The sequence below is a fragment of the Chionomys nivalis genome, chromosome 17 (genome assembly GCF_950005125.1).
Source record: "Chionomys nivalis chromosome 17, mChiNiv1.1, whole genome shotgun sequence".
In the NCBI taxonomy this organism is placed as follows: domain Eukaryota; kingdom Metazoa; phylum Chordata; class Mammalia; order Rodentia; family Cricetidae; genus Chionomys; species Chionomys nivalis.
The window spans coordinates 48,274,422-48,298,307 of NC_080102.1; the positions used below are offsets into that span (position 1 = coordinate 48,274,422).

At 39.8% G+C, this 23,886-nt stretch overlaps 1 protein-coding gene across 2 annotated transcripts in view; it reads left to right on the forward strand.

Annotated features, from left to right (window-relative positions):
• The first annotated feature begins 8,191 nt into the window (after positions 1-8,191).
• The window catches only part of Lrrk2 (leucine rich repeat kinase 2), a 133,177-nt gene continuing 117,482 nt past the window's right edge, over positions 8,192-23,886 (forward strand). For both annotated transcript variants that reach the window (XM_057791432.1, XM_057791434.1), the window contains exons 1-6: positions 8,192-8,507; positions 8,682-8,767; positions 14,064-14,173; positions 17,039-17,127; positions 19,995-20,129; positions 22,374-22,508. In XM_057791432.1, the coding sequence (XP_057647415.1) occupies positions 8,351-8,507; positions 8,682-8,767; positions 14,064-14,173; positions 17,039-17,127; positions 19,995-20,129; positions 22,374-22,508 (712 nt within the window). In that variant the 5' untranslated portion in view covers positions 8,192-8,350. The remainder of the gene's footprint in view (positions 8,508-8,681; positions 8,768-14,063; positions 14,174-17,038; positions 17,128-19,994; positions 20,130-22,373; positions 22,509-23,886) is intronic.

Genomic DNA, 23,886 nt, shown 5'->3' on the forward strand with positions numbered 1-23,886 from the left:
CAACTCTCTGGTTCACATTCCTTCCTGTCTGTAGCCATAATAAACACTATCAGGTTTCTGGAATCCTTCACAATGTCTTTTGCCTCCAAGACTTTGACAGGAATATTGAGTAGATGAAACCTTTCCCTCAATTTGCTTTCCTATTTAAAACATTTCCTTTCCCTTTTAATGTATTTAGACTTCAGCAAATGTCTATGTGCCAATTCTGTTAACTTTTGCTAGTGTCTCACATTTAACAGATTTCTTTTTTTGTTGAGGCAGGATCTTATAATATAGTCATCCTGGCTTTCTGGAACTCACTATGTAGACTAGTGATTTGCCTGTGTTGGCCTCCCAAGTGTTGGGATTAAAGGTACATCATCACACCTAGTATAGCAGGTTGTTAATAAACATTTGCCAGCATCATTCATTCATTCATTCATTCACATCTCAGAAATAGGGCAATTTTGCTAGAGGATTGAAAATCTATGTTAAGGCAATGGTCTCATGCTTCCCTCGACCCAAATTAACCTTAGTACTGGTTTTCCTAGGTAGGCATTATTCAAGATTGTCTCTTGTTTTCTGTACTCTCATGTTTCAACCTCTCCCAGATAAGAGGATTTGTTCTTCATATATGTCAATGTATTTAATCATTAGATGCAGTCCTTAGGAGCCTAGCAAGATGGCTCAGCAGTTAAGAACACTGGCTGCTCTTGCAGAGGACTCGAGTTTTCTTCCCAGCACTCATAGGATGGCTCACAGATATCTGTAACTCCAGTTCCATGGAATATAGGGCCCTCTCCTGCCCTCTTCAGGCATTAGATGCAAGCAAAACACACATATAAAATAAAAATAAAGTCCTTAACGGTGTATGTTTTGACTTAAGTACCATTGCTTTCCTTCAAAGTGATTTCAGGGACTCCTTTTGGTCTCCTTCAGCTTTTCCTCCAGGTTCTGTGGGATTTGAAGTCTGCTCCAGAAGTTTTCACATCCTGGATGGCAACAGCAATATGGTCTTTTGGTGGAGGGAATAATTTTCTGTTCTGGTTTAATAATTATCTTCTTGTGCAATTGAAAATATAAATTTACCAACTGTTTGTAGCAATGCACTTTTAGTTTTCCTTCTAGTAGGACAAACTTTCGGGGCGACTGATTTGAGGAAAATGACGGCATAAGAGTGTAGAAATAGTAAGAAGCAAGTGAGTCGGAATACATTCCAAAGTTTCTTTAAACGTAAAATGTAATCCTTCATCAAATAACCAAAACACCCAGAGATCAACCCCACTTGTAAATCTCTTCCTATTCCCACACAGACATGCTGAGGGAGGGGGAGAGTATTCTGTAGAGGACCTTTCAGGGTCACCTTGGGGCAGATCGTTTTCAGGGGAACACCTCTGTTATCCAATCTCAAGATCAGCTTCCTGCTCTTAACCTTGCCGGTAGACACTCTCCACACTTCCTCTTGAGTGTGCCACCTTCTCTCCTTCCTCTCTACTCACCCCTTTCTCTTGTTCCCATGTTCCTCTTGTTCCTTGACACCTAACATTCCTTGCACGTTCAGTATTTAGTGTACTTCTCAGAAAGGTGTAGCTCTTTCTTTTGCTTCTGTCATATTACTATGATAGTTTTTCCAATTGATATTGGGATATTTTGGCATAGAGATGGAGATTTTTGGGTTTCCCCCACCACAGAGCAAAGTCATAGTGTGTATATAATAGCTATCAGTCTAATAACTGGATACTCTGAAAGAGCTTGTTTTGTAGTAAACTTTTGTCTTCTTATTAATCTGTATGGCTACTCTAAGGTAATTAACCAATTAAATATTAATTGTCCTACAAAGATGTATGCTCTAATAGTGAAATTAATTCATATCTTTCATTTGTGATAACGGTAACATCTGAAGAAGTTAGTAACTGTGGGACCGGTAGTAAAAGGTTAACATCTGTCTCTATTTGCAAAGTAAGCATGTCTGTGCCTTTGCTTTACAATGGTCCTTATATATGGTAAGGATTTGTAACTCCATTCTATCATTAAATCATTGACTTGTAAAAACAGTGTTTCTCAAAAGAAACTTCATATAACTTTTCCTCTAAGAAATGCAATATAGAGACTCGTAATCTTATTTGTCTTCATATTATTTTTGCAGCAGAGATTAAATACCACCTTTGATCATACCATTTCATTTAATCTAGCGAATATCTCTTGATCATCTATATTAAGTCTAGCAATATGAATGCAATGTTTTCCTGTTTAGGGGAAAACCGATGTATGATATTTCTCTCTGATACCCTTAATATTCAAAGGCAGTAAAAATATTAATTCCACATGGTGGCCAATGCCAGCAAATCCCAACCCTTAAAGCTGGAGCAGGAGGACAAGGCTTTTAAGGCCAACAACTCTGTCTCAAAATGAAAAGAAACAGCACAAACAAATAAACGAGAACTTATCACTGGCATTTAACTCTCAGAGATGGCAGACGCTCTCCTGTTCTACTGCCAGAGAGTAACCTGTGTTTGATGGTAAAAACATTATTTCTGCCAGTGTACTGAAAATGCAACTCAAATGCAGTTATAAATGTGATCTACTGCATAAACTGGAAAAGCTACTTTCGGAGAATGTGAGCCTCATGTAATGGCTGGATGGCTTCCCTCTGGTTGGAGGAAAATTGACCCAGAAATAGAAAGTCATTGGAACTGCACTGGGGCCTGAGATCCCATTAACATGTAGTTCAGTTCTATCTCAGAGTCATGTCTTGACGAGTTATTTTATCCAATAATCTCCACTTCTATTCTTTGATCATCCAAGTCCCTAATCATGACGTGGCTGCTCTGTCGTGGGGACTGCTGTGGAGTGTGGGTAGAGTCAAACGTTGTAGGACATCATTGTGGAGTTGACAATCCTCCATGAAGGTTCTGAGAATCAGGTGACTTAGGCTATTGTCTGTAGTCTATTCAGTGTCTCCCAGGGAATCAAGGAATTCTGTTTGAGTTTCTGCTGTGTTTGTGTAAAATGTTTCTTAGTGTGCTGTGTTGTTAAAGTCAGATCATGCAAATGAGTTTTTCTCAGTTCAGCCCTTACTCCCTTGCTTTAGTTGATGCCTAGACTGCATTGAGTGCACACTGTCCCTGGAGCCACATCCAGTTCTAACTTTTCTTCAATTAGAGCAAAAGACTGTGTTTTCTAGTTTTCTTTCCATTACTATATATATTATTTTTGTAGTGCTGAGGATCCAATCTAGAGTCTTTCCAATACCAAGCAAATGCTCTACTGTGGAACAACATAGCCTTACCTTATTTTTAAAGATGTGTGTCTGTATGTGTGTGTGTCTGTATGTGTGTGTGTGTGTGTGTGTGTGTGTGTGTAAAACATTGCAGGTACCTGAGGAAGCCAGAAGAGGGCATCAGATCCTTTGTAGTTGAAACCAAATAAAGCCCTTCCTCCCCAGTTGCTTTACCTAGTGGTGTTTCATCACAGCAATAGTAACCCTAAGGAGGACACAATGCAGTTACTCCCACCCCTCAAAAGCGTGGACTGCAGGTGTATGCCACCATCTGGACTGAGTTGCATGGCCTTGTTCATACTACTTTCATAGACAACTCACAACAACCTGCCCAGGGAAGTACTGTCTGCTGAGGGCTCAGCTCTCCCACATCACTGATTAGGAAAATGCCCCACAGACTTTCCTAGAAATCAAACTAATGGAGGTGCTTTTTCAACTGAGGTTCCTTCTTCCAGATGTCCCTAGCTTGTCTGAGTTGGCAGAGCACTAACCAGCAGAGGATGAGACCATGCATGTTTTATAATATTGAAAGTATTGTTATTGTGTGACATTTGTCCCATCAAAACTTTTTATCATGGAAGATAATCAAAACCGAAGCATGCACGCACATAACTTAGGCCACTTTGAATTGAACAAAGATGCCAAAAACACAATCTGGAGAAAAGAAAGCAAATTTAATAAATGATACAGAGTAAATAAGTTGTCCGTGTTTAGAAGAATGAAATTAGACTGATGCCTATCACTTTGCACAAAAACTGACAGCAAATGATCAAAGATCCAAATGTGAAACCAAAACACTGAAATTGCCGGAAGAAACATAGGCAGTGTGCTACATGACATAGGTGTAGCAAAGACATCGTGAATAAGACTCTATTTGTTCAAGAATAAAGGCCAACAATTGACAAGTGGGACTCCATGAAACTAAAAAAACTTCTGCACAGCAAAAGGAGCAACCAGCCAGGTGAAGAGGAAGCCCACAGAATGGGAGATCATCTTTGCCAGCTAGATATCTGTTGGAGGACCACCATCCAGAGTAAATATATGAAACATTATAAAAACAATGAATTAAAGAAATGACCCATACAAAGATGGGCCTGGAACCTGAACAGAGAGCTCACAAAAGAAGGAAAAAAGTAACTAAGAAATATCTTTTTTAAACGCTTGTTATTTTTAACAATTAGGGAAATGCAAACCCAAACAACTTTGAGATTTCATCTTAGCCCAATAATAATGGCAAGGACCAGCAAGACAATATACAACAAAAGCCAGGGGAGATATGAGGAAAATGAACCCACATTTGCTCTTTTTGGGCTTTCAAGCTGTGCAGCCACTAAACCAGCATAATCCTGAACTACATTCTAAATATCTGTCATTATATTCACAGATAAGTGTAGTCTTCACCCCTCATTGAGGAAACTTCTTTTTGCAACAGATTTGGACCAATACATAAAATTATAATCAAAACACAGAGTTATCTACAAAACACTTCGAAATCTAAGGCTTAGCAAGCATGGCATAAGAGAAGGCGGAAAGATTGTAAGAGCCAGAGGATCAGGGAGTTTGCTGTGAGATTGTGTCTCCTAGTGAAGTCAGAAGCTATACCCATAAATTCTCACCATTGTGACTGCCAAACATTAGCAGAACACGGACAACAACAATAGGCATGCCAAGGTGGATGAGGGGAAAATCGTGCACTTCAGCTCTACAAAAAGAACTATATAGGCAAATAAGGAATGCTGAGATCAAGACAAATACTCTTCCTCAAGGAAGAGCACAGAAAATGGTTATCTAATGCCAAAGGTCAGTTATGAAAACATGCATACAAGTAACATTATACAGACTGAGTAGGTTATAGTAGGAATATATATATTTCCATATATATATATGGATATATATATATATTCCTCTCATCTGTGTAGTGCTTGTACTGTGTGACTGGCCTCTTTCCGTGTTGTTTCAGTGTTTTCTTTATGTAGCTGTGTCAATGACACAGCAAATAATCTGATGATAAGAAAGTGCTTCATATATTGCATACACTGTGCCCTGTTTAGGGGTTTCGGGATGGAATGTGTGGAGCCTGAAATCCAACTCTAACTAGGTAGCCTGTGTGTGTGTGTGTGTGTGTGTGTGTGTGTGTGTGTGTGTTAGCAATGAGAACAACTGTTCCTGATTCACAGGAAGTCACTTGAGCTGGATCAAATGTGCTTCCTGAGCCTGTCCCTCCTGTGACCCCAGTGGCATTCTTGTGTCCCAGGATCATGCCTAATTGAGCAGTTCTTTCACCACAAGTTGGTGAGCTATGTTAGTTTAGAACTTGCTGTAATGTAGAAGAGTATCCTTAGTGTTACATTTTTGTTACTGTAAAGAGACAGTATCTTTTTTTATATTTCATCTTCCTATTAATAAGATACCCCCATTTGCTTATGCCTTTAATAGGGTTTGATCATTTCTTTGCGAAAGTCTATATATTGTGTTAGACTTATTTACGTTCTTTTTCTCATTGCTATTTCACATACAAAGCTGCTGTGATATTTATGAACATATTATAAAGATGAGCATATTTTTCTTAAACTCCCTGGGCATTCACAACAAATTTGCATTTTTAAAATGTCCATAGGGTTCTTGGCACTGTCCCTGCAGTGATTTATTAAAACTTCTTCAAGTTAATTACTTTGGCCATATGTAATTCTCTTCCCCATTGACCATTTTCTCTTAGTTTATGTTTTTCTTTGATGGCAGAAAATATGTCCTAATGAATCGCAAATGTTAACTTTCTGTGTTTCCTGTTCCTGCCTTTGTTTTGTAGGCAAGATTAAATAACTTTCAATACATATCTTCCCCTAGGTATTTTTGTTTTGCCTTTTAGCCCTTCTGGAGTTTGTTTTGGTGTTTGTTGTGTTTGGTGATATCATCAATTTTATTTCTTTCTTCCTTAGAAGTTAGGCAAATATTTATGGTTATTTTATTCTCCACCGAATTCTGCCCTAGTCATGGATTTCTGTCTGGAGCCGTCATTTTCATTCTTGTTGGCTAGGGAGTTAATGAGTCTTGGAATTTTAGTCAATCAATTAAACATGTTTAAAACTCGAGGATACTTTGCCCTAAGCTGCAGTAGCTTCTGACAAATGTTTCTAGTACTGAGCTCAGACAGAGCCCACCCAGTTCGCTAGCCTAGTCAGTGTGGAGGCCTGCAGGTGGGTGAAGGAACTGAGGAACTTAGGAAATACCTTGTCATTTAGAACTTTCTCATAAAGGGAAGTAAGTCTCAATTTCTGGCAACTTTTTGTTTGTTTTGTTTTAAATGAGAAACCAAAAGGAAAAAAAAAAAAAGAAAGTCTGAGGCCTTCATTCAGTCCTCAGAAGTTGAAACAAGTCCAGAAAGCACACAGGACAGGATGTATTGTAAGTGTAGTAAAGATCATGAGTTGAGATTTTTTGTTTCCATGTGGGAAATTACACACACAGAAATGTAACATACCACAGGATCTCTAACCTTCTACAGCTCCCGGTTCCAAGGTTGTTACTTCATTTCTACTTCTTTCCATCCCCCCTAAAGCATGGATTACATAAAAGCAAATTATAAATATTCTATCCTTGCAAATATAAACATTCAGTTCACGTCTGTAAAAGTTAAAATCCCTTGACAACAAAAAGAACTCCATATCCAGGCAGATGGAAACTTGTTCTTTCATCTGCTGAAATTAGTGGAGTGTGGGCAAACCTCCAACCTGGATTAAGTCTTGGCTGTCAGCAGCCCCAGCACATGCTCTCTCTCTCTCTCTCTCTCTCTCTCTCTCTCTCTCTCTCTCTCTCTCTCTCTCTCTCTCTCTCCTCCCCCTCTGTGGTTCCAGCAAGCCTTCACTAACCCCCCAAAGGTGCCTCCTCAGTAAGAAGAGAATTCTCATTCATTTTGGAACTGTCATCAGGGCGTTGACCTGAAAATCATGAAATACTAAGTTGGTTTAATTCTTCTCCTGTGTAAATGACCTTGAGGGCAGGTCATCTGAAGAGTATGGATCATCTCTGTTCAAGCTTAATCTACAGTATTGATCTAGTACTGATCCGCAGTCCTCTTGAAAAACATAGGCCTTTTCTTTTCTTTCCTTTTTTTTTTTTTTGAGCCCAAAGCCTTCCTTCACACAAGCATTCCAGCACTGGGTCTTCCAGGTCCCTCTTCCCTCTCCCCATCTCTCACCTCTCTCCTCTCTCTCTCTCTCTCTCTCTCTCTCTCTCTCTCTCTCTCTCTCTCTCTCTCTCTCTCTCTCCCTTACTCTCCCGCTTTTTCCTACCTCCTTCTCTTCTTTCCCTCTTTCGAGATAGGCTCATTTAGCCCAGATTGGCCTTGAACCTGCTCTGAGGCAAGGATGGCCTCATGGCCTCAAACTTCTATAGTTCTGCCTTTACCTCCCAGGTGCTGGAATTACCATTGCCCGTACTTCAGATTCCTTTTTTAACTTTAGACGTCTGGACATGAGTACTAATAACTAGTTCTGACCAGGGATGACATTTAAGGGCTGTTTCTTCCATCGTTTGTTTCACTGACTATCCTATGTTCTCTTATTTCCATCCTTGAGAACAGGGAGCTGAATCAGAACAACTGGATCCTGCCTTACAACCCCCAAAAAACTGAGAGGCCTTTTGGCAACCAGCTCTTCCGATAACTAGCAAGCAAACAACTCATGTCTTTCCCTGCAAAAGCCACATTGGTCACCAAGAAGTCTATGTAGCTGGCCGATTTTGATTATTAAATGCGGCATCCTGTGGGGAAAATGACTACTCTCCCTATAGAGGGAACCCTTAAAGAAGCCATTTTCCTAAAACGGGCCAACTGGGCGGTGTCCTCTTTTCCCAACGCCCCTTTGCTATTCTTAGATCGCGATCGCGGGGTGGCTGCTTTCGCTTTTCCCCACAGCGGAGTTCCCGGCGCTGCGCTGCGCTGCGGCTGGGCAGGCCAGGCTGAGGCTGGGCCGGGACAAGTCGCGGTTGCCTTCTGGGCGCGGTCGGAGGCCGAGGGCTGGGCCTGCAGCGGAGGCTGCCGAGCAGCCTGAGAGCAGCAACCTTCCAGGCTCGCCCCGCAGTCCCCGCCACACCATGGCTAGTGGCGGCTCACAGAGCTGCGAGGAGGAAGAGGAGGAGGAGGCTCTGAAGAAGTTGATAGTCAGGCTAAATAATGTCCAGGAAGGCAAGCAGATGGACACGTTACTCCAGCTCCTGGAGGACATGCTGGTGTTCACCTACTCCGACAGAGGTACTGCCGGCAGCCCCTCCCTCCTCTGCAAACTTTATCCTGCACTTGGGGTGCTAATCTTAGGCATTCCACTCCTTTCCTTCAGGGAGGAAGGATCTGGAATCCCGGAATGGTCGAAAGGATGCTGTGGGTTATGACTTTGTTTTCTTTTCCCACTACCGTCTTCTTTTCCAGCTTCCAAGTTGTTTGAAGGTAAAAATTTCCACGTGCCTCTGTTGATCGTCCTGGACTCCTACATGAGAGTCGCCAGCGTGCAGCAGGTAAAGGGACCGTCCCTTCTGTTCTGAAAACCCTTATACAAAAGAACTTACGGTCCAGGTACTTGAGATTAGCTTTAAGAGGGAAACCTTGTCAATTGTTAGCAGAAGAAATACAACTTTATTAACTGACAGAATCTAGATGGTGGTAGGAGCAAAATAAAAACAGTTCTCTTATTGGCAAGGTGAGTTCATTAACCTTTCAAGCTATTCTAAGAATTTTCCTAATGTACAGTGTGTTTTAAATAGAGCAGTGCTGTGATTAGTTCCAGCAAGTGGGGGCGGGGATTAAGTTAACACGGGGCGGGAAGGGGGTGTCAAGTATACCGCAAACTTTCCTAGGCTCAGCTTGTTTTTATGGTTTTAAATGAGGAGACAGATTGCAAGGCTTTTCCTGCAGTGTACCTTGCAGTGTCTAGAGAAAGTGATGCTTCCTGAGTCCCCCTGGGTTTACACTTCTACCCTGCATCTATTGTCACACAAAATGGAGACAAAGTGTAACTTCTAGGATCTGTGTCACAGAAAGCCCAGACGTAGGCTAGATAATTAAATGTGACTTTCAAAGCAGGCCCAGATAATTAAGAATGTCTTTTGGCCAAGACAGAATTACTCCTGAAGGTGCTAACCTCCTTTGGAGTTTTGCTATTTGGGGAATTGAAATCAGTTTTGTCATCCAAGTACTAAGACTTGTAGGGGAACTCTGTGGAGGGGCAGCGAGAATATTCCTTCATGTTCATTCTAGTGACTAGACAGAAGTGAGCCTTTTCTCACTCTCCAAATCCCTCTTCCTCCTTCAGGTTTCTGCAGTAAAGTCCAGACTGCCTGGAACTTGCTTTCTTCCCGGCACAGCTCCCCCACCCCCAGTGCAATGATTACAGGTGTATACCACCACACCTGGCTTTAGTTTTCTTTTATAAATCACGCTTAAATTTGCAGCAATATTTTTTTCAATTATGAAATACCTTCTGACTAATTATTTTTAGGTTATTCGGAAACAAAATCAAGAGAAAGATCTAGGCACGATAAAGAAACTGTTCTTTTTAGCACCCACGGAATATGAATCATGTTTAAGGAGATTTCTACTCTTCACCTACAGCATCCTTTTTGCTTCATATTCAAAAGTGTCTAATTCTGGTTGCTTACACTGCAAGGGCTATCCTTGGTAGACTCACCCCTCCTTGGTAAAAAAGCTGGGAAAAAATGGCCCCTGTTTTTCAGTCAACAGAGCTCATAAGAGTAGCAGAATTGAGAACCCAGGGGAGTCTGGAACACATCCCTTGCTTAATTTTCTCTCCTTTCTTTTCTTCTTCCTGCTTCTGTCAGTCTCTTGCTTCTGTGTCTGTCTGTCTCTGCTCTATCTCTCTCTCCTCTCCTCCTTTCTCTGTGCTGAAGGTCAAAATACAGGACTTAGAATGTGCTAAAGCAATTGTTTTGATTACTGACCTATATCCCTAAACATTCTAATTTCCTCCTTCCTGACCCCCACTTTTTCCTCCCCCTCATTTTTCTTCTTCCCCCTCTATGTCTACCTCTCCCCTTTCTTTTTTCCTCTTTATCCTCTCTTCTTCCTCCTCCTCCGTTTCCTCTTTCTCCTCCCCCTCCTTCACTCTCAAGTGTTTTTTTTTCTTGTGTGTGTGTGTGTGTGTGTATTTGTGTGCGCATTCTAGGAATTAAACACAGGGCTTTTAGACAAGCACTCTACCAGAGAGCTAGCTACACACCCAACCAAGACATTCTAATTCTTGATTCTAGAAAATGCTCAACTGTGGGCTCCCTTGTCTGCAATAGTTATGATTTTTTTTTTTTGCGTGGGTGTGGGGACATCAAAGTGTATTAGGAAGGAATAGCTTTTGGTTTGATAATTTAGTAGAATAAAATCAGTATTCTCACTGTTCTATATGCATCTATCTGCAAAGGACTTTATGTTTGTTACATTGGTAGATTCTTACTGGAATCTCCCTGCCTTTGAAGAAAGCTGACCAAAGTTCTTTCGTATCAACTCAGTTAAGAGTGATATGAAGCTTGTAAGAGAGTGAGGACTCAAATCTATTCACACCTTCAGAATCTCCATCAGCTGGTGTTGAATTCATAAGACGTTGTGTAAGCAAAAACAAAAGCACAGATACTATGAGCATGCACAGTGGCCACATCATTATTGGTCCTATCAAAGGGGATATAGAAAGGATTATCTCTCTGCCAAGATTTCAACAGTCTACAGGAAAGTAATATTTTCTTTTAAATTTCTTTTCATAATTGATGTAGTTAGTATGAACATCCTTTCCTGTTTCTGGCATCCAATTATCTAGCAGTACCAAATGAAAAACTCTCGGTGAATGTAAGGAGTTTGGAGAGTTCTCTTCAGAAATGTGAGTTAAGGCTTCTTGTTAGAGTCATCTAAGATGATATTCCAGACTCTGGATTTTTACGCTTTTCTTTATTTGTGCTTCTTTGCAAATGGAGATCTTGGAGAACTGCTATCAAGCTTGCCCTGTGTATTCTTCTTTGTGTATGTCATTTTCTTTTTCTCCTCAATTTTGCTTCTCTTTTCCCAAGTAGTTACAACCTTTGAAGGAGACCAAAATAAATGAAAGTGGGCTAAGTGTAATGAGTGGGGTGCTTGAGCTAATAGAGCAACTATAATAGACAAAAAGCTGTGACTGGCAAATCCATGCAGGGCCAAATCTTTCTCTCTTTGAAAGATAAGTTCCTAATTGAAAGATTAATGCTTCGCTTGCTACCCCTGCTTTGTTGCTGGAGACTTCACTTAGTCACTGAAGCTCCACTCATTGATTCCAGGCTCAGCTGCGTGAATGGATCTTTTCCAAGCAGTTATTGATGCTGTTTTCCTAACAATCTGAGCAAAGCAGGCTCTCTCAGTGAGTCAGCCGTACAGGTATGGACAGGAGTTCAGCATCCTAGAACACATTTCCCCACTAGAAGCCCTTGAGAATGCTACTTTCTTAAATGCCTGGCAAAAAGGCTTCATATAGGTTTAAAAACAATCTCAGAAGCAGTTGGTTTCCATGACATCTGGATTGTTACTTTCTGTTCTGCCTACCTGGAGGGAAGGAGAGTATTCATAAATATAGATTTAAAAAAAATGACAGACATTTCTGTCATTTAAAGGAAGTTGTGATTATTTGAAGGGAAGTAGTGGCAACATAAGGCAATTCATGCTTCATTCAAAAACAGTAAAGAGACTTTAGCATGCTCATGCTGTAAATAGACAAGACTGTAGAGAGAACATATGGATGTTTATCTTTGTGAGGTGCCTTTTTTTCCCCTCATATGTATGCACAGATGTGTGCTACTGCTCCATAGCAAGCGAATATGACTTTCGCACCTTGCCATTCGGCTCTGTGCATCATTTGTCTTCACTTCCCTCTCAAGCCTTATCCAGCTGCAGTCTCCTCCCCTGTACACAGCTCTCATCATGAGCTCCCTGCTCATCCTACAGCTCATGAATTTTGAACTGTGGCTGGAGTCTTACATCCACCACATCGTGTCTTGCTTTGAGTAGTCCTGACTCACAATGAGTCTTACTTCCAGGATTCATATACTTTAGTATTTATCTTCAGTCATTCTTAGATACCTTTGCATTAACTGTGCTCTACCTTAATGGAAATGTTCCTTTTTCCTGAGCATATCAAATATAGTTCTTTAGCGCATAGAAAGAATGGAAGATGTTTCTGATTTACAGAAGTAGTAGGAAGGGTGGGTTGATCTCTGAGTTGGAATCATGGGTTCCTATCTTTTCCAGAGATAAGAATGACTTGTTGATGTTGGGGTCATGTCCAGCGGAGACATTTGAAAATGGGGGCTGCTTAGATGGCTCAGTGGTTGAGAGCACTTGTTACTCTTTCAAAGGATCCTAGTCTGCTTTCCAGCACACAAATGGTGACTTTCAATCCTGTGTGTAATTCCAGTACCGAGTGTACTTGCTAGTTGTGTCAACTTGACACAAGCAAGAGTTCCTGGGAAGGGAGAACCTCAGTTGAGGAATCCCCCACTTTGGACTGGCTGATAAACAAGTCTCGAGGGCATTTTCTTGATTAATGATTGTCGGAGGGCCCAGTGCCCTATGGGCAGGTCTTTCCAGGAGAAGGAGGTTATGGATTTTACAAGAAAGCAAACTGAGCAAGTCAGTGAACAGTTCTTCTTCACAGGCTCTGATTCAGTTCCTGCCTCCCGGTTCATGCCTTGAGTTCTTGCCTCAGCATCTCTTGAGGGTAGATTGGAATCTATAAGATGAAATACACCCTTTCCTTCCTGAGCTGTTTTTCAGTCATAGAGTTTCTGACAGCTTTAGAGACGCTAAATGGAGCATGGGAGATCTGACACCATCTCCTGACCTCAAAGCATCAGACACAAAGTTGGCATATATGCACACACACAGGCAAGACATCCAAACACATGAAATCAACAAATCTTTAAAAAAGATATATGTAAAATGCACCAATAAGCTCCGCCATCATGCATTACTGTGGAGAGTTTTAGGGTAGAGTTAGACACTGAGGGGCATGTAAGGGGCACTTAGGTGTTTTATCTCCTATTATAGCTTCTTTTCTTTTCCAAGTAACAGATGTAGGTTCAACCATAGGACACTCCTGCTCATAGGCCCCTATTACCCAAAGCCAGTCATTTCCCATTGCTACAAAAATCTTCAGCTTCAATTCTCCATTCCAAGTTCCCCTCTCTTTCTATAATCAAGATCTTGAATTCTTGGGGAAGATTATGTCAGATATTCACACGACAGAAAAGTAATAAGGTATGAGTATAGCCATTCTTGCTTAATAATTTTAGTGTGTCCTTAAAAATTGTTCTTTATTTTGTTTAATTTAAATGATAGGGATATCTATTTGGTATTTATTCAGGAATGCTATAATACTTTTGTGTTTTAAAGCAATGTGTAGTCTTAAATACACACCTCACTTTCATTTCTCAGAAAGCATTTTAGGGCTTTGTTTTATCTTAAAATGATCATTTAAAAAGGATATAATGATCTGTTTCGCTAAAACAAGACATTCATGATTGGCTCATAGAGTGTGAATCTTTAAAAATGTGGATATGGGACTGGGGGCCATAGTTTAGTTGGTATAACATTTGCCTGCTATACAGGAATTCCTCAGCCGGATCATCCTCAGCATCACATAAACAGGGTATGGTGGTACATGATTTTAATTCCAGTCTTTTGGATGGGAAGGAGGATCCATGGCTGCAAAACGAGTTCAAGTATACTTTGGGGTGTATGAAACAGTATCTTGGGGAAAAAGTAAATATTTATCTTTCTTGCTTTCAGGTGGGATGGTCACTTCTTTGCAAATTAATAGAAGTCTGTCCAGGGACCTTACCGAGCTTAATCGGACCCCAGGATATTGGAAATGATTGGGAAGTCCTTGGTATTCATCGGTAAGTATGACAGATGCGTGAAAATAAGCTGCACCGAAAAATTATATGTGACACCCTTTGCCCATCCAAAACCATTCTGATAAATTCCTTAATGCAGATGTGTTTTTCGTAAATCAATAATTTGCATTTGTAGCAATCTTTAAACTTTGTGAATTAGAAAACTAAGATTGATGGTGAAATATCAGATGAGATGATTTTTAATAACACAGTTCTATGATTATATAAATGGTTAAGTTGTTGATCTTTGAGTATGACTTAAGACAAAGCAAGACAAGCCTTTTACTATTAATGGTGGGGCTGATACAATCCATGAGTTCAAAAAAAAAAAAAAAAACCCATAGTGTCTGAGAAGTTACTTTTGTAAGCATTCATTTCAAGGTTCTGCTCCATTGCCTTCATGTGCGCATTTGCATGTATCTGTGCATGCTAATCTCAGTGAAAGTAGACTGGTTTTCAAGAGGAAGAGAAAAGAGGAAATTAATTCCTCCCAGCCCTTTGAAGCCTAGTCTATGTGACTATTTACCAGCCATTTGGCTGCAGCTGTCAACATAATATCTTCAATAAGACCACACTCATAGCCATAATTAGATAAGAATTTTTGTAGAAAAATTTGTTTCTGGGAAAATCCTTTAAGAAATAGTTTCTGGAGACTTATAAAACTATTTTCTGTCATTATGTGCCCTCATACCTAGGGCCACAGTTATGGAGATATTTTACTTCCAATGCTATGTTGCTTGACATTTTATTAAAAAAATACATTTTATTAAAAATTGAGTATTATAATAATTATCACGTTCATTCCTCCTCCTCCTCCATTCATTGTCTACGCTCCTGCTCTAAGTGAGATCTGGGCCTGGGACTAAGGGAGAAACCCTGTTCTCTACACTAGAAAATTTTGGGAAAAAAAGTTGTAAGATGTTTTTCTCTGTGGCCAAACTTTTCCCCTACAAAACTGACCAGTACCAAAAGGGAATCCTTCCTGTAGTAGTCATGAGAAGGATAGTGAGAATGTGTTTACTGTTCTAGTTAATGATGTGAGTTGACCTTAAAGATGAGGCAGACTAAAGTTTGCAATAGTCAGCTTTATTCAGAGCAGCAGACAATTTATACCCCGAGGGTCAAGAAGAGTCACATGAGTATAGTGTATAGTCATAAAAACAGCCACACATGGCAAAAACATATTTCTCTATTGAGGCAAATAAACAAATAGCAATAGCCAGTTATAATGAATAATTTGAAATAAACTTACCCTTATCTGCTATGCATGAGAAGGGCACAAAAATACATTCCAAGAACAATTCAATGTTTTTGAAGACACGGAGGTCATAAGACTCTTGTCCTGTTTTCTTGGCATTTTCTTGCAAGCAATCTGAATTTGCCTTGCACGACACCATTCCTAGACTGTGTTCTGACAGAATGGAACAGAGAGGGGTAGGACCAGAATAAGTAGGTAGGTAACTGGCAAGATATCAACAGTACTTCACCTTGCTAGAAGACCAAAAGATATGTTTTTTTATATAGAAGAGGCTGTGGATGAATCAGCTCTATTTTCTTTCAACAATATAAAAATCAAAGACCATTAGGCAGAAAATGGTTTAGACCTGATAACACAGAGATTCAAATCTAGTAATCTGAGAGCAGGTGGTATTGATATCAGTTCCCTATCTAGTATGGAATATTACCTTATCAAAGATAGTAGCAAGCAATAATTTAATATTTAAGTAGATTCTTATGGTTATATGCAAATAGATATCTTTATCCAATCTTCCTGTATGTTAAGATATTAACATGTGTGACATATTTCATAGGTTCTTATGACATAGCCAAGGTATCTCCTCTGATGTGGATACTCTTCGTGGTGCTTTGTGTGTTAATGATTAAGTAGGGGCATTTGGTGAAATATAGTCAGGACTTAGCTTCTCTATCAAGACATAGAATAATACTCTCTTCCTAAATCTCTTAATTTTTCCAGGTTGTGGGTCAATCCAGAAGCCTTGTATCTTATAGCCACATCTTATATTACTGAGCTTCATCCAAGAATAAATGTTTATGTTTCTCCCTCTGTTTCCCTCAAACTTTACTGAGATATGGTTGATAATTAGAAATATTCATATATTAAATGAAATCAACTTGTTAATTTGTTACAGAATCATGTAATGAATTTGCAGCAGTTGAGGCAAGTACTATTCCTGGTTATTTCATTTACTTATTTCTATTTGTTGTGCTGGTAGAGATTGGAACTAGGGTCATTGGCATGCAGGACAAGTTGTCTGCCAAGAGCTATACCCAACGTCAGGCTGTTAATTTTATAAGCTTGGTTTAAGTTTGTACCAAGGGGAAACCTGTCCCCTAAGCTTTGCTGGACAGAACTAAGTACAGTAAGTGTATAGGTGAGTGAAAAGCAGTACTTAAATATTGTTTTGGATGTTACTGAATCTATGAGTTCAAACTTTCATTAACAAAAAGTTGCATTTAGGTTGACACAGTGTCACACACCTTTAATCCCAGTACCAGAGAGGCTGAGGCAGGTAGATCTCTATGAGTTTGTGACCAGCCTGAGGTATATAGTGAGTTTCATGCCCTCTGGGACTACATAGTAAGATCCTGTGTGAAAAATATATTTGTTGATTGATTGACTTCATACGCATGTACATGTATGTATGCATATGGGGGGCAGATGGGTGTCATGGCACATATGTGAGGGTCAGAGGACAACTTATGGAAATCCATTTTTTCTTCTACCATGTGGGCCCTAGGGCTTGACCTCAAATTGTCAGGTGTCAGCAATTGACTTTCCCACTGGGGAGTCCCTTGGCTTTTTTTGTATAACCTTCCATTGTCATGTGATTTGGGTTTTTATTCCAGGCTGATTCTTAAAATGTTAACTGTTCACCAAGCCAATGTCAACCTGTCGACAGTCGGACTAAAAGCCTTAGATCTCCTCCTAGATTCAGGTGAGTCATCCCACGAATGGCCCTCCTTTCTGTGGTCAGGGTCAAAGTGTGAACTAGTCAGCTGTGGTTTCTAGAGAGGTTTTTTCTATGTCTGCCTTCTCCGTGCCTCTTGTCTCAGGCTGCTTCTCAGATGCCATCCAGGATCTTGATATGGTTTGTGTGGTCTTCCCATGTTCCCGTTTCTAGTTCTGGCATGGTTTCCAAAATCTGCTCCCATAATTCACATTCTTGGTACCTTTTTCTGTATCCACCTTCACAATCTTTTCTTGACAAAGCATGTAGCATTACTTCTTGAGTGTTTGCTAGATGTAACATGCTTTCAAAATCCTTTTCACCCCAAATAGGCATTTCCCTTATCTTTCTGAATGAGAAACACTGACGAGCAGAGAGGTGGCCTCATCTACCAGGTGACACAATCAGGCTCTGATTCCATGCACCCAAGCCTTTGCCTAAGGTGACCTCTGTCAAGAGACAAAGAGACCCAAGCCGAGATTTTGAGATGATGTAGTAGTTGTGGTCATTGCCATGATAGATGCCTGTGGTTGGCAAAAACATAATCCTGAATGATTGGGGGTTTCGTTCAATGAATAGGAGGTCATTTTGAGGTCAGGAGAATTTGTGAGCACAGCTACCGAGACCTGAGGAGATGGAAGGGAGGCCGCACAGGGGAGTGGGAGATTAGTTGAATTAGTAGAATCCTGATTGGTCCTGCTAATGAAGACCCTCAGAGAGAGAAGGAGCAAGAAAGAGTCTAAGGACCAGGGCCAGGAGGACAGGAGACAGGGGATTCCTAAAGTGTCTTAATTCAATTATTCAACCCTCATCCTTGGGAACTTGAATTTTTATTTTTGCTTCATTTTTCGTTTGTCACAGTCAAGTGCTCACCCCAGTGACCCTTCTGTAGAGGAGGAAATGTTCCGTGAGTTGCCTGCTGCCAGAACAAGTAGCTCTACGTGATTGTTGAGCATTTGAAATATGAAAAACTGGACATCAGTTTTATTTAATTTTTATTATTCAGTTTGAATTTTATTAGGCATATGTGGCTAGGGAATGGGGCTGCCTGGGCAGATGGGTTAAAGCATGTAAAGAAATGATTGAGATGTAGTGAGAAAACGATTATAAGAGAAATATGGTGAAACCTGTCACAGCACAGACAGCCACTAAATTCCCTTGTGGGGGTTACAAATGTAAGTGACCTGTCTAAAATTGATTAAGGGTCTCACTGTCTTCCTAGTGCAGACTGGCCTTGAACTCTCTTTGTGGTCCAGGTTTGTGTGAAGCTCACAGTCTTCCTTTCTCAGCCCTCCACACCCTAAGTGCTGGGGTTACCTCTGTAGGCATCTCCACTTGTCTGACCTACTTAATTTTTAATCCAGCTCGCCCTCCTATTAGCTATTAAGCTAAGTCGCTTGGGTTACTTAGTCTTTCAGTGCCTCAGTATTTTTTACTCTTAAAGAGGAGTTCAGACTTACCTTGTGAGGTTCTACTGTTGATTAAATGTGTTATAATGAAATGAGCCAACTAGTGATTAACACATTGTATCACAAAAGCAATCACTATGAAGCTAGCAGTGTAGCTTAGCAGTAGAGTCCATACTTAGCATGTTTGAGGTTCTAAATTCACTCTCCAATGTCACATACGCACACACAAACCCAGTAAAGAACTGTTTATAGCTGCTATCCCTATTTCATGATAGTTACTGTTGTTGATGGGATGAATGTTATGTGTGCTACATCTTAGATTATGGCAGGAAAGTATTCTTCTAATGCAAGTTCAAAGAGGCTTTCGAGGGAGGCTTTAAGAGGAGCAATGGGTGTATCATATCTAGACTTGAGTCACGCATGGGCTAAGGACATTGATATGGTAGGTTTTTTATAAAGGATCTGGTTTGGTGTACTTTTTTCATTATCTGTACTCATGATTTTATTTTTTTTATTATTTGTGTGTGCACACACATACATAAGCACAAACAGGCCAATGTTCTGGAGTGGAGCTCAGAGCACAACTTTTGGGGATTGGTTCTCTCCTTCTACCTTGTGAATCCCAAGGATCAATCTCAGGTTGTCAGGCTTGGTAGCAGGTGCCTTTACCTGCTGAGCCATCTCACCAGCCATTTGTTATATTTATTTATTTATTTAATTTATCTATTTATTTTTGGTTTGTTGTACGTATGAGCAAGAGAAGGGCTTAAAAGATTTCAACATGGGACTTCCAGGATCACATTTAGGTCTTAGAAATACAGTGCAGGGAGTGAACTATCAACAGTTGGGTAGAAGTTTAGATTAAGCAGAGCCATTCAGCAACCATTTCTGCATTCTTGGTGTGTTAGGAAGAGGTTCTCAGTAGGATAGGAAAGCTGAACTAACTTATTGAGAGAGAGCTTTGATGTATTTAAGAGCTAACACTTGAGTGGCTTGGCTCTTAATAAAATGAGTTGACTCATTGGAAATGGAAGTGAGGGTGAATTTGGAAGGAACGACTGGACACTTTCTCTCAGGTAGTTGTTAGATGATGGTCTCAATGATGAAGACCAGGAACAAGGGGAGGGTCAGGTCAGAATATTCTAAAGAATATTTAGATGGTAGCGGTCAATGGGGAAGATAGGAATGGACTTGAAGTTTGTAAGGTAGGAGGGCCTAGGCTTTGTGTTTGTGGTGTGGCATGGTGTGCCAAAAATTGTTAAAGTGTAGTAAAGTGTTTAGGAATCTATTTCACTTGGAAAGAATTTGCTATGGATAACATTTGGGACAATGAACTGGTCTATCAAAATAAAGGTTCATAAAATATTCATAGGCCTCAAGCAAAATTAATGTACCAACTATTAAAAACTACTGTGTACTTACATCACGATGTTTACTTCAAATTAGGTAAAATCACTTTGCTAATACTGGATGAAGAATGCGATATTTTCTTGCTAATTTTTGATGCCATGCACAAATATTCAACCAATGATGAAGTTCAGAAACTTGGATGCAAGACTTTACATGTGCTGTTTGAGAGAGGTATTTAAACTTGTAAATTCTTTATTTTGTGGTATTCATAAGAAGAATGACTTGAACTGGAAAAAAATGGATATAATTGATGAGAAAAATCATTATCTACAATCATACTATTTATAAAGTGAAATAAACTTTCTTAGTTTCTTAGTGTGGTAATGTTGCTCCCTTCTGTGGTGTGATTTCACTCACAGGTTATTAACCATGTGGTTATAGTAGACTTCCTTCTATTGCATAACTGGGCACGAGGTTCACTTTGCAAACTGGATTGTATGGGTTCATAAGAAGAAAACATTAAACTAGGAAGTCAAGTACAGGTGAAAATGGGGTTATGATTTTGAATCCCGTCAGACTTGGAATTTCTACAGACTTTGTGTAGAGAACTGGGCCAGAGCTGAGTGTCCTTGAGAAACAAGACAAAGAGGCATTTCACAGCAGGCTCAGAAACTGATAAAAGTTGATTGCAGACTGTTTGAGCTAGTTTTGTCCAATCCTTTGACTCACTTGTTGAGGAAATGGGTTGGAGAATTGAGCAAGTGGTCTGAGGTTAGCAGTTAGCTAGCACACAGTGGTGGCTACTGGTTTGGGGACCCAGCTCTTCGATGATTCAGGCTTTGTATAGAAGAGTTCACTGCAGTGAAGAGTACGGAACTTCATGTGTCTTAGGCTGTCTTCTCTGTGTTACATCTTGCACGTAAGCTTTGATAAGAATTGAAGGATAAAATTTGAAATTTGTTATCTCATGGACCTGCACTCTGTGTTTCTATTTGGGCAATGCTTACTCATGAAAGAGGGCTGTCACTATGCTCTCACAAGCGCTGTGTCCTTCCAGGACAGACGACATAGACTACTGATTGTTAAACAGGAGAATCTTAATCCAAAGATCATTAATAAATACCCAGGATATATTATTATATTATACCATGTTATATTATATATTTTATAAATATAAGAATAAAACAATTTTTGACTTTTTTCAAGAGGATTGAGTTTCCTGAGACAGTAATTTAGTTAATAAAGTTAATCTTGAAAAGTTAGTTAATAAAGATGGTTGTCAAAACTTAAAAAGAGACTGTGAGAAGTATACTATTATATGTAAAGGTTTCATGACATCTATCAATAATTAAATGAATCTAACAAGTTTCGCATTATCTTACATACACATTCTGATACACAATTGAAAAGATAAGAGTGCTCTTAAAGGAGCTGAATTTTCTAACGCTTTGTTAGCACCATTCTTGCCCTAACAGACTGGGGTTTCAAATAGTTTTTGAGATTCCCACTTAATAAAGTGACTCCAAATGGAGTTCAACATATTCAAATTATAAAAGAATGTAATTGTATGTAAATTTTAAAAGATAATATCACTTAAAAATGAATGACAGTTTTTGATTTCTCATGGAAAACCATTAAAACAGAGTATTTTAAAGTTCAATCAGTTACCATTTGCTGCCGTTAACAACTCTTGAACCAACATGCTTAGCTGTGTCTCCCTTCAGCAGTCTGTGATAAATCCCTGGCTTTTAAATATCAAAAATAGAGGTTGGAGATATGGCAATTACTGCTCATGCAGAGGACCCATGTTCAATTCCAGCCCCCACACAGTGTTTCTTATAACCACCTGTCACCAGTTCTAGGAGATCTAACCACCTCTTCTGGCTTCCTTGGGTACCTCAGACAGGAAACAGGCACACATAATACAAATACCTTTTTAAAAATTAGAATAGAAACATAGTCATAATCAGCAGGTCAGTATTGTAGAATCAGTAGCCAAGATCATAGTAGCTCATCCCAAAGGGTCGTCTTCATTAGCAGTGGATAAGACTCATAGTATGTTCATCCTAATGGACCATCATTATTATTAACTCTCAGAGTGTTCCTTCCAGTACATCATCTTTTTTTTTTTTTTTGGTTTTTCAAGACAGAGCCAGTACATCATCTTTATTGTACTTCTTAGATTGCTGTCGACTCCCCTAAAAAAAATTGAAAATACTTCCTTTTTTTTCTGAGAATTATTGGGTTCCTAATAATTTCTCATTTCAAAAGATTATCCAAACAGCTCAAACCAGAACTATCTTGCTGTTTCAAGCTAATTTAATGTTTTAAATTCCTATGCCTTTGGGACATAAAAACATTTTTATTAAGCATATTGTCTTTGTGATGCTTTGTTCTTATAAATATACCTCTCAGGAATTAAAATTTTATGTCACCTTAAAGCATATTCATGTTTTTTTTCCCTTCCTGATTTAGTGTCAGAGGAACAGCTGATTGAGTTTGTTGAGAACAAAGATTACATGATACTGTTGAGCACACTCAGCAGCTTCAAAGGGGACAAGGAAATTGTGTTTCATGTGCTCTGCTGCCTTCATTCCCTGGCGGTTCCTTGTGAGTACCCTCTTTGCATGCTTTCTAATTTGTATATGGAGCGATGAAATGTGTCTTTTTTGGATTCTCTCTCTCTCTCTCTCTTTCTCTCTCTCTCTGTGTGTGTGTGTGTGTGTGTGCGCGCGCGCACATGTGTTTGTGAGGTCCTGAGAATGCTAAACTTCTTCATTCATTGATTTATTTAATTAACTCATACTTATCCAGACTCTGCTGCATCCAGTTCTAGGCTTAGTGCCTGGAAACAGTAGTGAAAAGCTTAAATATGTGCCTGGCCTCTTCTGAGTTCATATGTAGTAGGAACCACGGATATGATCTCAGGTGAGACCAGGCATCATAAGGCACAATTCCTATGGTTGCTAGAACCAATAGAACAAGGCCAAGCTCTTGAAAGCCTTAAGCACTGGGAACTTAGCATGTAAGGAGGTGTGCTGTAGAACTAATACAGGGGAAATGTTTAGAAGCTGGACACTAGGAACATAATATGTGAGAGCAGCTGGGCCTATAGCTCACACTCAGGAGGCTGCATTCAAGGCCTGCCTGGACAACTTAAGGGGACCATGTCTCAAATAAAATAAAGTAAAATAAAATAAGTACTGTAGATGCAGCTTATTGGCCGAGTGCTTACCTTATGTGAGCCTTTAAGGTGAATACTTAGTGCCAGAAAAACAAAACAAAAGATATGGAACAGGAGAGTGGAAAATCACTCAGGAAACTCTGGTTTTATGAGCTTGTGTGTGTGTGTGTGTACATGAATGTGTGCATATATGTATGTGATTGGGTACATGTATGTGTGCATGGATGTATGTCAGTCTGTATTTTGTGTACATGTATATGTGTGTATACGTGTGTATATTTGTGCGTATGCGTTAGCATGGATGTATGTGCACATAAATGTGTGCATGTTGTGAGTGTACATGTGTGTGTAGCCGTGTGTAATTGTGAATGCATGTGTGTGAATGGGTACATGCTTGGATGCATGAGTATGAGTGTGTCCTGTGGGTATATGTGCATAAGCATGTGTGTGTGTACTGGTCTGTGTGTGTCTGCATACAGAGGCATGCTTATCTCCAAGTACCTGCAGGAACTGCTCTGTTGGAGGCAGGGTAAGGTGATGATAAGAGTAAGTGGGTGAGGGTGCAGACAGGGTATGAGGTTGTGAGAGGCCAAAATAGCCACGCAATAGGGGTTGAACTCTTTTCGATTTTTGCTTAGCATTGATCGATGCTTTGAAATTTAGCTACTTCGTCAAAAAAGTAGAAATCTGAAGAATTAATTTACCGTACACACTACTGGTGATTACCAATTGACTGCAATAGGCTGCAGACTCTGTTTTATAATTGCACACTAGCACTTCATATTTCTCTGTGTGCTTTGAGCC